Source organism: Eulemur rufifrons, chromosome 11 (assembly GCF_041146395.1).
Source record: "Eulemur rufifrons isolate Redbay chromosome 11, OSU_ERuf_1, whole genome shotgun sequence".
NCBI lineage: Eukaryota > Metazoa > Chordata > Mammalia > Primates > Lemuridae > Eulemur > Eulemur rufifrons.
In genome coordinates, this window is record NC_090993.1 from 13,096,013 (window position 1) to 13,110,837 (window position 14,825).

The 14,825-nt window shown below is 49.3% G+C and overlaps 1 protein-coding gene across 1 annotated transcript in view; it reads left to right on the plus strand.

Annotated features, from left to right (window-relative positions):
* The first annotated feature begins 934 nt into the window (after nt 1-934).
* The window catches only part of PGBD5 (piggyBac transposable element derived 5), an 85,290-nt gene continuing 71,399 nt past the window's right edge, over nt 935-14,825 (plus strand). Inside the window, exon 1 of the mRNA XM_069484576.1 lies at nt 935-1,268. Within this exon, the coding sequence (XP_069340677.1) occupies nt 935-1,268 (334 nt within the window). The remainder of the gene's footprint in view (nt 1,269-14,825) is intronic.

Genomic DNA, 14,825 nt, shown 5'->3' on the forward strand with positions numbered 1-14,825 from the left:
GGACATTGAAGCGAGACTGAGTTAGCATCTGACCCAGAAATGGACCGGCGAGGCCGGCTCCTAACGAGGGCAAGACTCCGGGAAGCCCGACAGCCCCGGTGTTTACAGGAGCGCGCGGCGCCGCGGGGGTGACCCACGGGAGGCAGCGGCAGCAGCGCCAGAGGTGACCCTGGGACCCGCGCCTACCTGGAGCGTCTCCGCAGCGCCTGGTTCAGAACCACCGGCGCGGACAGCTCCCCGGCCCGGCGCGACTGCGGGAGGACGGACAGCCCGGTGGGCCGCGCTCGGGTCCGCGGACTGGCGGCAGGAAGGCCCCGCCGAGCACCCCCTTCCCCGGCCCTCCCGGCCCAGCCCTCCCGACCCGGCGGCAGCGCGGGGCCTGCGGTGGCCGTCCTGCGCGGCGCGTCCCGCAGACCCGCCCGCGGCCTCCGCCTCCGCGCCTGCCCGGCCGCTCCCCGCCCCGCCCCGCGGAGAGGACGGGCGTCCCCGGCGCAGGCCCCGCCCCGCCCCGCCGGCCCCGCCCCGCGCCGGGCTCCCCATTGGCCAGCGGGCGGAGGTGCGAGGGGGCGGGCCCGGCGCCGGCGGCTCGCGCCCGGGAAGGTCGGCCGGCGCCGCTGCGGGAGGGAGCGCGGAGCGCGGAGCGCGGCGGCCGGCGGCGGAGCCAGGAGACGCGGCGGCGGCGCCCGGTCGCGGCCGCAGCCCCAGCCCCAGCCTCCGCCGCGGCGCGCAGCCCGCGGTGCCCGAGCTCCGAGGGCGCTTCCCGGGCCCCGGGCCCGCGGCGGCCAAGACGGCGGGCCGGCCGGGCGCCGGGCGGCGGGCGCTGTGCTGCGGGCTGCGCTGGTGGGGGGCGGCGGGCCGCGGCGCGGGCCCGGGGCCCGGCGCGTGCGGCTGGGAGGCGCTGTGGGGCGCGGGCGCGCGGGCGGCGGCCGGGGCCATGGCCGAGGGCGGCGCGGGCGCGCGGAGGAGGGCGCCGGCGCTGCTCGAGGCGGCCCGCGCGCGCTACGAGAGCCTGCACATCTCGGACGACGTGTTCGGCGAGTCGGGCCCGGACAGCGGCGGGAACCCCTTCTACAGCACCTCGGCCGCCTCGCGCTCCTCCTCGGCCGCCTCCTCGGACGACGAGCGGGAGCGCCCCGGCCCCCTGGGGGCCCTCGCCGCCCAGCCGCCGCGCTCCGCGGACGCGCAGGGCCCGGAGGACGACGAGGCCGGCGCGGGCTGGAGCAACGCGCTGCGGGACCGCCCGCCCCCGCGCTTCGAGGACACCGGCGGTAAGGGGCGGCCTGCGGGGCGGGGTGCAAGGGCGCGGCGCCGGGACCCCCGCTCGGACGGCCGGGGGCTGCGCCCGGAGGGTCGTGGGCACGGGCGGACGGACTCCAGATGCCCCCGGGGCTGGCTTGACTGTGGCGGCTGCGCCTTCGAGAAGCAAATGCGGTTTCGGGAGCGGGGATTTAGTTCGAAATTAGTCTGGCCTAGGGGCTCCACATCCGTGGGCGGAGGGGATGAGACGGAGGCCGTGGCCGGCGCTTCGCCGACGAGGAGGGTCTGTCTGCCTTCCCTCGCTGGAGTGTCCCCGTGTGCTGCCCTGGAAGCCAGTCACACCTGTGGGGTCGGACTTTAGGGGACGCTTAAAGTTAGGCTGTCCTAGTGGCGGGGATTCTGAGCCTGTCTTGGCTGGGCTGGGGGAGAGAGGGTGGGAGGTGTTTTGCAGTGATGGCCCCAGAGCAAGCCTTCCCCAGGTGACCCGGTGGGTGAGGCAGGTAGCAGAGCTGAGGGAGGGGCCTCCCATGGCGCCTTTATTGGGCTTAGCGTTCTGTTAATCTCAGAAACTTTCCCTTCTAAGAACCCGGAGGAAGGAAGGGACGGATGCAGCAGCGTTGATGCAGGTGCATGCTCTTGCCCCAGCAGGTCCCGTCCTGTGTGCTCTGCCTACCACTGTGGTAATAGCCCAGCCCAGAACACCTGGAGAAGGTGGCTGAGTGCAGGCAGCTGCGGCTGCCCCGAGGCTTCCGTACTGCTTGTTTTTGTGGGAGTTGGCTTTATAAGAACAGTACTCAGCGTAAGCTCAGCAGCTTCTGCCTTCTTTGAAAAAGGTGGAGACCAGCCGTCTGCAGCCACCCTCGGAAGCTATTTTCCTTGCTCCACGGCCTTCTGTGGCAGGCCCGTGTTCCTGCACACCATGTTCTTCCGTGGAAGTGCACGCAACCAGTGTTGATAAAGGCCAGGGAGTGGCCTCTGTGGGCTTTGTGCGGCTTTTCCTGTGGCTTTCTCTGATTATTGTTCAACCGGTCAGGAACATGGCACACAGAAGAGCAGGCCCAAGGGACCTCCGGTTCTGGGACTTGGATCTGGACATGATGCTGCAGCCTGCTGGGAGGCTGGGAGGGCTGGGTGGACTCTGTCAGTAGGGAGTGGTTTGCAAACCTTCGGCAGACTACAGCTGGGCTTGCAAAGTCGGAGTTAGCTGTGCAGTGCTGTGGGGTGGGTAAATTTTAAAGCATGTGCATTTGGGCTGTGGTTAAGAGTCTGGGAATTTTCAGAATCACTGTGTATGGTCCTTTTATACCACCATACATTTTCCAGGATGTGATTAAGTTCCTCCTGTGCTGGACAGCTGTTTTCCATATTGGCTCTTTAAGAATTGTACCAGTCCAGAGCCCTGGTTTGGCAGACTTTATGCCTTGAGTATCTGTGGTACAGTTTTGGTCTTGGAACATTTGAGAGACAAGTCCACCTGGGAGAATATGGCAAGTCTGCTTGTATCTCAAGGCAAAATAGGGAACGTGTGCTAGGTTAAGCCTGGTTATGAATAAGAATCATGAATGTGCTGGTGCAAAAAGGGTGAGCACACTGAAATACCTTTAAAAGCAATCTTATATTTCTTGGTAACCTTTAAATCGGTGAAATTCTGCAGCACAGACATTTAATCTGGCCACTGCAGCACTTATGGTCATGAAGAACAATACTGTGTGTCATTTGGCGTTAGGCTCCAATTCTGCTTCCCGCAGATGCCCACTGAGTTCACACCTGGACCTAAGCATCACGGTGAAGCCCTTTAACCAAAGACTTTAGTGGTTATTTGTTTTTTATACGCAGTTTCGTTTTCCCGTCCTGTGTGGGAGCTTGCCTTTTAAATCCAGTTCTAATTTAGAATTTCTTCTTTGCAAATTTCTCCCTGAGGGAAATTTGGGGTGAGAGGGGTGGAGAGATGAGGTTGATGGGTTGTTAAGTTTGAATTCAGTCTTCCCTGAAACACTGGAATATGACTTATGGGGGCTGAAAATAGATGCAGAAGTATGGGGTTGGTCAGAGAAAATCTTTGCACCTGCCAGCGTGGAGAGAGATGGATGTGTTTGTCAAGAGGCTGAGAGCTGCACCCCAGCCGCTCTGCGAGCCAAGAGGCTCAGCCCGCTAGGTTTACCAGAGTGCCGTATCTAAGACACTCCAACAAGCAAGCGTTCCGTACTTGCAAGGAATGCAGCCTGGATCTCTCTTCCATCTTGCTGCCCCAGTTTATTAACCAATCTCACTGGGTAGGTAGAGTGGGGTGGGGAGGAGAGTAAACTGGTGACATTTCCTGTGTAATCAATCAGGCTTTATAACAGAAAATTTGTAATCCAAATAGCTATTGCTTCTGGAATCAAATGAGGAAAGCACAGGATTCTAGATTTATAGAGGAAGCTTCTTGCTTTGCTCCCACTGTGAAAACAGGTGTGCGTGTACGTACATAAATGTGTATTTTATGTAAATGTGCATGTAAGTAAATGTGTATGTGTAACTGGATCATATGTAAACTTGTACTGCTTGTGCTAGTTTGGGCTAAGCAGGGTTTTTTTTTTTTTAAATGAGAAAAAGGTAACTGGTATCTCTGAGCTCTCAATGACCTAGAAACGTTTGCAGAGAGTGCTGTGCATGAGGGAGGTAGACACTGAGGACCAGTGTTGGAGCCACCATATGCCCCGCCTTGTGGAGGGTGTGCGTGCAGTGGGGATGCACTTGGTGCCCAGCAGAGAGGAGGAGGGGGAGGGATACAGCAGTTCTAGATCCTGTGCCAGCCCTACTGGCAGCATTTCTGTACTTGAGGCTGGAAATCCCAGCCATTCCTCAGGCTGTTCCAGTGTTCCCAGCCACTTCCTTCTGTTTTCAGCGTATTTTGCTTCCTAGATCAGCCCCTCGGGAAGTGCAACCAGCAATTACTGGTGGAGAAGGGCTTCTGCCACCCCTCTATCTCCTTTCTCGCCTCCCCCAGTTTCTGGCTCTGCATTGAGGTGTGGGTCCCCTTGGGATGACTTAAATACAGTGCCTGTGCTTTCAGGGCTGGCTTGACAGGCTCTTAACCCATGCATGGACGGGGGTCCACCTGGGAGCTGACATGCTGACTGGGAGTGCGGAACCCATGACCCCTCCCTGAACCAGACTTGCTGCACATCCTTCTAGAATAGCCCCTCAAGCTGTCGGCCGCCTGCCCACTGCTGATAACCAACACAGCATGGGAGCTCACTCTTTGGAAACAGCATGAAATTCAGGCCCGGCTGCTTTTTGAGCCTCTGCCCTTTTGGTTTCTTATTCTGAGCAGTCTTGTGATTTGGAGGAGGCAAAGGAACTGACAGATTCACAGATGCTCAAGGACTCTTGTCTGCTTGGCTCTGTCCGTCCTTTGTCGTGACTGGCTGGGATCCGAGCTGTTCGCTCTTTCTATTAGGGATTGGACTTCATAGAAGAGGTTGGTTCTGTTGTTGTTTTGGTTTTTTGCCCAAGCACCATATTGGCAACCCTCTAATCATTCAGCGGGGAGGCATGACCTTGAGAAGCTGGAGAGGAACATGTGGCTTTGGAGATTCGCATGGTTGGATGTTTTTTCTTTAGAGTTTGATTTATGTGGTTTAAAGGCATTTTGACAAGAAGAAAAAAAGGGGTTTGTAAGCTCAGAGACCTGGAGCCCTGTCTGTGGTGTGAAGTATAAGCAGCTGCTCCTGCCTTTAGCTCTGTGCCACGTTCTGTGGTTCCAGGGAGATCTTTGAATCCTGGTGAGCCAAGGCAATGCTACATAGTAATTAAGCTCAAGCCGGTGTCATCTTGCAGCGGCCACGCAGAATTCAGAGAAGGCAGCTTCCTGGGAGAGCTGTTTTGCGCTTTTCCCAGGAGTCTGTCCGGGTGGGGGTGACCCTTGAGTTGCTGCCGCTGCTAACAGCAACAGTTCTCGTTTGTCACTTGCGTTTTCACGCGTTGTCACACTTAATCTTCGCTAGGAAGTACTCCATACTGAGTACTCATCACCCCCACTTCACAGAGGAAGGACGGAGGTGTCTCTTTGGTCAGAGTCTGGGGGTGCTGAGATTACCTGGTTAAGTGATCGCTGTCCTACTAGTCAGATTCAGTAAGTCAGGAAAGGGAATGCTTTTTTTTTTTTTTTTTAACTAGAACTTTTTCAGTCAAAAAGATTTATTTTCATAGTTAAAAATGATTGCTTTTAACTTTCTGGGGGGAAGGGTATATCGTTCTGTGAGCTTTGACACATGAATGGATTTGTGTAATCAACACTACAATGAGGATACAGAAGAGAAGATTCTAGAATTTTATCTAGCTCCTTATTTAATCCTTGCTAATCTTGAGCCCTGCTGGTGGGAGCTCAGAGCTGTTTTGCAGGAGGTGGGGCTTTGAATACACTGGAGCAGAGTGGTTCACTTGCGGTCTGATTCACGATTTTAGCGTCCGAAACTCACGTTTCTTTTTTAGAGCCGTGATTATATATTTTTTCTTATTAGTAATATACATTTATTTTAGAAAAAATTTAAAAATACCATTATCTTTCATTACCCAGAGATAACCACAGTTGACATACTGAACATATACTTCGTATATCTTAGGTTACATATTGTTGGGTTATCTGATTTTTAATTATAATTAATATACTGTGAACATTTTCCATTTAAATTTTAAGAAGGTATTTTACTGAATCTGTAATACTCTGCAGTTCCCTTTGGTTAGGACTGAGTTTATTGCCCCACTTTCCCCCTCTCTTTTTTTGCTATTAAATCAATGCTATGATGAATATTATTGAAGCTTAAATTTGTGTACACATCCTTAATTTATTTCTTAGCATGAAATGATCAAAATAGAATTGAAGTAAGGATTTTGCACATTTTTCGAGGCTTTTGATATCTGTTGTGAAAGAGCCTTCCAGAAATGTACCTGCCAATGCTCCTGCCAACAGTGTACCGGAGGGTCTGTTAGAGCATCCTTTTGCTTATGAGGCAGCAAACCAGTGTGTGATTCCCACCAGTAGGGTGGCTTGTGGAGGCTTCATTTGAGGAAGCTTATCGGGGTATAGCACACAGATAGTGCATGAGTCATTAGTGCACAGCGCAGTGAATTCTTACATGGGTACATCCAGGTCACCACCACCCAGATCGGGGTAAAGAACATTCCCAGCACCCTGAAGGTCCCCCCTCGTCCCTCCCCACTCATTACCTCCCTGCTCCCAGAGGCAGCCATTATTCTGAGTTTCATCACCATAGGTTAGTGTTGCCCATTATATTGTTTTATCTGCAAGATGCATCCACATTATTGCGTGTAGCAGTCGTATCTGTACATTGCTGTGTGGTATTCCATTGTGCAAATATACTACGGTTTATCCAGGATCTCATCAGTGGGCTTTTGCGTTGTTTCCAGTTTGGGGGCTTTTATGAATGCAGCTGCTGTGAACATCCTTGTACGTGTTTTTTTGATGGACGTACGCATCATTTCCCTTGGGCGTATGTATATAGGAGTGGGATTGCTGGGGCATAGGTTAGGTGTATTTCAATATGGGCGTGCTGACATTTTGGGCCAGATGATTCTTTGTTCTGGAGGGCTGTCCTGTGCATTGCAGGGTGTGTAGCAGCATCCTGGGCCTCTGCCCGCTAAATGCCGCTAGCACCCCTTCTCCCCAGTTGTGGCAACCAAATACATCTCCAGACGTTGCCAAATTTCCCTGGGGGGCAGAATCACCAGTTGTTGAGAACCACTGCTTAGTAGATGCTGCCAAACAGTATTCCAGTTTATACTCCCACCAGCAAGGTGCCGGGCGTGCCAGGCATTAATTCAGCAGCACGTGAACCCTGCTGGGGTAAAACAGTAAGTAAGAGATGCCTCCTGGGGTCCAGTCGGAGAGACCAAGTGAAGAAAAAGAGATAAGAGTCTCTGGTGAATGCTGTGATCAGGGTAAACACGGATTTTTACAAGATTCCGGAGGTGAGACACCTCCTGCAGCTAGGCTAGGGAAGAGGCAGTATTTCTAGCCCCTAAGCTGCATTTTGAAGAATAAATAAAAATTAGGTAAAGAGAAAGGAAAAGTGTCTCCAAAAGAGAGCAGTTTGGGCAAAGGCAAGGGGGGTGGAGGGAGGAGAAGGTGTGTCACTTTGCTCGTCGACAGCTGCTAGCTCTGTTCCCCACCAAACTGAGCTTCCTTTCTTGAGGGTCTTCTTGGTGAAAAGGTCTTGAAATTTGACACTTGTAATTGTTACCATTGCAAGTTGCTGCAGCAGGAATCCAAACTCCAAGTTCAGGTATTGATACAGATTTACCTAGCAAATGCTGGATCCCGTGGGGAGGGGGCTTTGGCAAGTTTCTTGAGAAGTGAGTACTTTGGGTGGAATCGTGGAAAAGCACTGGCGTCCTTCCTTTAAGGAAGGAAGACAGAAAGTGACAACAAAAGGAAATGTGATAAAACCTTTATTCCTTTATTGGTGAGAAGAAGTACAGTATTATCTTCTGGGGTTCGTGAGGGGATGTCATGCTGGAAGAATAATAGAATATCTAAAATACCTTCTATGGAAAGGTGGCATTTGCCCAGCCTCGAATGTGGTATAAAAAGCTTTCTTCCCCATTATTTGTGAGTTCCAGGAAGAATTATTACAAAAGGATGAACAGCTGGCCAAATTTAGATATATATTTAAGAAATCACTTTTTCTAAGGAGCTTAGAAGCACAAGTCCTTCTGCTTCTGACATCGTTGCCGTTGCTGGCGGCTGTAACCAGGGCAACACTGCCCCTTGGCCGGGCGGCTGGAGCCTTCGCCTGCTTGGATTCTCGGCTCCTGCTTGTGCCCACCGCCCAGCCCCGTTTCTCTTTCCCCAGGCCGCGGTGGAAAATGATGTTTCACAAACATGAGTCCATCCACTCCCTTCTCTGCTTAAACCCTCCCACGGCTTCCTGTCCAAGCCAAAGGGAAATGCAGGCTCCCGAGCGTGGCCTCCAGGTCGCCAGGCCCACCCTAGCCTTCCTCTCCAGTGTCACCTTGCGGCACTTGTCCTACCATGAAGTCGATCCTCTGTCTATCTCAGAGACTGTGCCTGCCAGGCCCTCACCTGGAACGTTCTTCCTGCTGGTGTTGGAATGGCAGCGCTTGCTTGCTGGTCTGGTCTTGGTTCCAGTGTCACTATCTCTGTGGCTCTAAAAGCGCCACCTTCCCTCTGGTCCCTCCCAGCACCCCTTGCCATCCACCGTCAGCTAGTTCACTTTCCACGTGGGCAGAGACCGTGGGCGTTGTGGTCACGGTGAGAACGTGGTCAGTGCTCAGCTTTTGCTGAACGATTGAATGAACGAAAGAATAGATAGTGGAAGCAGATTTTTAAAATGCATCTGGGAACTGGCACTGATAAAGAATGTTTACAAGGAGCTGAGCATCTGTAACACCCCAGATAGCAGAAGAGCGGATGAGGCAGCTTCACAAAGGACTGAACTCCTTATCCTGGAAGCACCAGTGTGTGATACGGGGATTTCTGTCTTGGATAGAGGACCGAACTTTCAGGAACAACCCAATCTTTGGGCTTCTACCACTTGCCTACTTGCTAGTGGCCAGAGACCCCCAAGACAGGACTCTATTAGGGTCCTGTCGAAAAGGGTACAAGCCAGCTGCTGGTGTGTGTATCACTCACTGTGCCAGATGCTGTTCTAAGCACTTTCTAACCTGTGTAATCCTCATAACCGTCTTGTGAGCTGAGTACTATCATTGTTCCTATTTTTAAAATGAGGAAACTGAGTCACAGAGTGGTTAAGTGACATAGGGTAGGCTGGGTGCTTTGATTAGGGTACTAGGCAGGATCGATGAGGAGGACCAATGAGCAGATGGGTGAATGTGCGACACGGTTTATGCAGGTCAGACTGGCTAATTAATAATGAGTCCCTTGCAAGGGGCTGTGAAGCACAGATGATCACTGTTCCCAAACCCGTCTCCCCTGGGTGCCTCCCACCCCAGGCAATGTCAGCACCTTCCCAGCCCCTGCCGTGAGATGGGGCTGCTGCCTGGATTGTGGGCAGTGGGGAGCGAGCAGAAGTATGGAAGAGAGACCCCGTGGGCAGGTGGCTGAGACCTTGGTGAGACGTGGTCACTGCACTCGCCCCTGCCTGGTCCCATCCTCTCCGAGGTGGTGGACAGGAAACCAGTGGATAACACAATTTTGACATTTCAAAGCTTCCAACATGGGCTGGGTACAGTGGCTCACACCTGTAATCCCAACACCCTGGGAGGATGAGGCAGGAGGCCAGGAGTTTGAGGCCAGCCTGGGCAGCATATCAAGACCCTGTCTCTACCAAAAAAAAAAAAAAAAATAGCAAGGCATGGTGGCGCACACCTGTAGTCCCAGCAGCTACTCAGGAGGCTGAGGCAGAGGAAGATCACTTGAGTCCAGGAGTTCGAGTCTGCAGTGGGTCATGATCACAACACTGCACTCCAGCCTGAGTGACAGAGCGAGACCCCATCTCAAAAAAAAAAATAAATAAATAAATAAACACCCCCCAAACCCCAAAAGCCTCTAACAAGCTTCCATGGCAAAAGCAACTGAAAATGGAGACCTATTTTCTCAAGTTTGAAACAGGGTTACAGTGAGACTAGAAAGGATCAGGGTAGAGGACGGTTTTCTGGGAGGAAAGAATGTCAACAGGTGGGATCATCCACAGAGTGGTTAGTGACAGTCCTGGTTACTCGAGCACTTTGTACCTTGAGGAAGGCGACATCTTCCGCCAGTGCCGTCCTAAGTACGTGTTCCCAGGATTCCACTGCTGAGTTTGTTGGGGGAGGGGGGGTTACCTGAAGATCTGAGGTTCTATCAGTTCACATTCACTTCAGAACGCACAGGACAAGCAGTGTACACCTCCTTCCAGAATTTCCTGTTTTCCTTGGCTGCGTTTTCTTAGGCGAGCTGCGGTGCTGACCACAACCTATGGCATTTTAGGGGGACGTGCATTTGGAATGCCAGTGGAGTCCTGGAACAGAACCTATTTGGAAATCAGAGACAATAGTTGCTTTTCTTTAAGATTGAAAGAGATAAATTTTAGGTAAATGATAGCAAGGGTGAATTCATGCTATGTATTGTAAATCTGTAGACTCATTCTGTTTAAGAAGTATAGCAGATAAGAAATACAAAAATTTCGGACAAGATTTTAATAAATTCAGGAGGACAGCAGATTCTATCAGGGGAATGGGAGCATGTTAATAGTTGAAAGAGTACAGCCCCCATTTCTGAAGGTTGCGTGCAGGATGCTTTGGTGGGAAGGAGTGACGATCTGCCTTCGATTCCGCCTCTCAGAAAAGCATTGTGATGTGCACAGAGCTTTGGAGACGCTGCCCCCTGGATCGCCTTCTCCTGGAGGGGCAGCTCCAGGCGCCACATGGGATCGTGCAGTCCCTACACAGGAGGCCTTCAACTAGGTGCGCTTTCCATGGTCTCTGCCGGGCTCCTAAGGGCCAATGTCCCGCTGCCGAAAGGCAAACCCAAGTCGTGTGCAGCGTGGGGAGTGCTTCACCCCATCAGTTAGTTTATCAGTAGCGAAGGTAGAAATTTTAAAGTGAAATTGCCTGGGAAACTAAAGCAAAACAGCCCTGAAAATAAAAGTTTTTGGGCATAGACTTCACATCTTCTTTTGAGTACACTTCATACATTTGGCAGATATTTATAGAGTGCCTGCTGTGTGCCAGGCACTGTGTTAGAAAGTGGGGCTTGAGAAGTTAATAAGAGATCCCCGCCCTTAAGCATAAATCCTGGTGGCGAAGACAGGCAGCTGGTCCACAAATAACTGTGATGCAGTGTAACAAGTGCTGTCGTAAGAAGGGTGTCCTGGGTCCTAAGGGAACCCCCAGAAAGAGCCAGCGTGAAAACTTCTTTAGGGCCACAGTCAGCGTGGTAGATGCAGCTGGTACCCAGGGAAACCAAAGGGTGGCTTGCTGCAAAGCCTGCTCCTTTACGTGTCTAGAGGATCTCCCTCTGAGACAGACCAGCAAGCTTGGCGAGCCGGGAGCCTGCTCCGGACGGGGGTGTGGGTGGCTCTGCCTGAGTTCTGACCTGCAGCCGGTACTCCGATTGACATTTCCATCAAGGAGTAGAACTGAGGGTAATATTGCAAAGAAGTACGGTAAGTCCTCTCTTAACATCAATAGGTTCTTCGAAACTGTGACTTAAAGCAAAATGACATAGCACAGGCCCTTGGATAATGTTTCATTATAATGTTGATGAGGAAAAAAATTGGTTTTGTTATAGGTCATTTTGCTTAAAGTCACGATGTCCAAGAACCCACTGATGACATCAAGTGAGGACTTTTTGTCCCTGAAATTTGGCCTGGGAAGGTACGTGATGGCCGTGGAGTTAGAAAAGAAAGGAATCCCTTTTTTTTTTTTTCTCAGCAGTTTTAATATTGTGTGTGATCTTTTCAAAATTATTCATGTCAAAACATACACAGTCGACCCTGGAACAACACGGGTTTAACTGCGTGGGTCCACTTATATGTGGATTTCCTTCCGCCTCTGCCATCCTGAGACAACAGGAGTGACCCCTCCTCTTCCTCCTCAGCCTGCTCGGTGTGAAGATGATGAGGATGAAGACCTTTGTGATGATCCACTTCCACTTAATGAACAGTAAACATATTTTTTCTTCCTTATGATTTTCTTGATAACACTTTCTTTTCTCTAGCTTGATTGTAAGAATACAGTACATAGTACATACAGCATACAGAATACAGTACATAGTACATACAACATACAGAATACAGTACATAGCACATACAACATACAGAACATGCGTTACTAGACTGTGTGTGCCATTGGCGAGGCTTCCAGTCAACAGTGGGCCCTTGGTAGTTAAGTTTTGGGGGGATCAAAAGTTATATGTGGACTTTTGACTGCTCCGGGGGTTGATGCCCTAATCCCCATGTTGTTCAAGGTCAGCTATAATTTTAATGATAAGCATTAAAGTAATACTATAGCATAGTTCTTGACTGGAGTCCTTTTCTTACACTTTTCCCTTTTGTGTTGGAATTCCCCTCCCTTCTCTTTCTCTCCGATCTCTGTCCGTATAACCAGTTGACAACTTGGTGCTCATACACAGACGCGTTTGTTTGGGTTTTCCCTACCCCACCGCCCCCTCCCCCGCAGACACACTTGTGCATACGCATACGTGTATAGTTTTTTTTTGGTGGGCAGTGTCATTTAACAAGGGCTCATTTTGTACACCTTTTATCAACCGCTTCTCACTCAATACTTCATGAATAACTATCTTCTGTTTCTGTTTTACTTAATTTTTATAAGGAATGCCTGCTAAACTTTTGTCAAATGCCTCTTTAGCATTTATTGCTATGTTTCTGTAGTTTTTTCCACATTTAATGTATTGAGGAAGTAAATTTTATTGATTTCCTGGTGTTGAGCTATCTCTGTAGTCCTTGGATAAACCCAGGCTGGTCTCAGTGTGTATCTCTTCGGTATACGCTTGAATTCTGTTGTTGGCTAATATTAGTTCAGAGTTTCTGTAACTAAGCCATCATAAGCCTGATTTGTTAATAATTTCTCATCTCTCAAGCTTGTCAGGTCTGGGCATTAAAATTCCGCTTGGCTTTTTAAATAAGTCAGCTTATTTTTAAGTTTCCTGTTGCCATGTAACCGAATTATGGGTTAGATAGAACTTAGGTGTGAGGCTGCGTGGTCTTGGTGCCTTTTCTGAATTTTTCTACTTCTCAAGTCAGTTGGATGATTTGTTCTCCTGAGACATCATCTGTTTCTTCCAGGATTTTCAAATCCGTTGGCGTGAAGTTCCATGCAGTATTTTTTTAATGATTCTTTCAATCTCTGCTGCGTTTGCTTTTCTCTGTCCTCAACAGTGATCTTGTCTGTCTCTGCACATCCGCCCTCTTGCCCCTTTTCCCTTCACCCTGTCTTCTCTTCCTTCTCTCCCGCCGCCCACCTTTGCTGTTTCTTGTCCTTATCTGGGCACAGGACGTGTTTTTCTATTTTATTGATCTCTTCAGTGCCCCAGCTTTGAATTTATTTGTCCTTTTTATGTTTTTTATTAGTTTGAACCTTTATCTTTTTAAAATAACTTCTTCCTTTTGATTTATTGAGCTGTCCTTTTCTAATCGCTTAAGATTAGTACAAAGTTCCTTTTTATTTTTAAAATATTTTCTCTACTGTTTAAGGCGTTTGACACTAAAATCTCCTCGGAGTACAACGTCTGGTGTGTTCTGTAAGTTTTGATACAAGTGCTCTCTTTTCCACTGCTTTCAAGGTTTCCTGCAGTTCCTCTTTTGACTTACTCTTTGATCTAAAAGTGTGTTTCTTAATTTCTGAGTACTTAAGATTTTTTTGTTACCTGATTAATTATTCCTAATTTTATTGGATTCTGATCACAGAAGTCTCCTTTAAGTCTTTAATTTGAAAGGTTTGTAAAGGTTTTCCTTGTTACCAAATATGTAATTAATCTTTACAAATGTGCCATAGGTGTAAGAAAAAAATGTGTGTTCTTTATTTGAGGGAAGTGAGGGTATCTGTTAATCTATTCATCTTCTTTTTGTCTTTATTTTGTTCTCTCTGGGAGATACTCTCATTTGAAGAGAGAAATTTTGACCATGTTCTTGCATTATTAAGAGTTTTTAGTTGCTCATTGTTTGGTGCATACATATTTATACCTTTTATATTTTCCTCCACTACTGTGCCTTTAATAACGTCACTCTTTAAAGTCCAGTTTGTCTGCTATTAATTTTGCCATTCCTGCCTTTTCCTTCTTTGCATTTGCCTGTTATCTCCTTGTCCAGTGTGTTATTTTCAGTCCTTTTTGTCATTTTAGGTGTAGCTCTAGAACAGCACACAGATGGATTTATATTTTTAACACTACCTGATAGGCCCTTTAATTTAGTTGGACAGATCAGTCTGTCCACATTTAAAGCAATGACAAACAGGCTTGATTTTATTTCTTCTGTGTTATCTTATTGATTTAGCTTTTTTTTTTTTTTTCCCTCTTTTCCCCATTTTTTTTTTTCTTTCTGAGACAGGGTCTCGCTTTGTCGCCCAGGCAGTTCAGTGGTGCAGTCATAGCTCACTGCAGCCTTGAACTCCTGGGCTCAAGTGATCCTCCTCCCTCAGCCTCCCAGGTAGCTGGGACTACAGGTGCATGTCACTGTACCTGGCCAATTTTTTAATTTTTTGTAGAAATAGTGTCTTGTTATGTTGCCCAGGCTGGTTTTGAACTCCTGAGCTCAAGTGATCCCCTCACCTTGGCCTCCGAAAGTGCTGGGACTGCAGGTGTGAGCTACCATGCCTGGCCTCTTTTAACCATTTTTGATGTTTTGATCAAGTTGCAGTTGTTCATCCTTTTTGTGTTGTTGTTGTTCTACTTGATAATGTGAATGTTCTCTGTTCATTTTTTTAGTAACAGCTTTATTGAGATATAATTCAAATGGCTTCACCTATTTAATGGGTACAGTTCAATGGCTTTTAGTATATTCCCAGTTTGTGCAACCATCAGCGTAATCAATTTTAGAACATTTTCATCATTCCCAAAAGAAACTTTAGTTATTACCCCAAGCCCT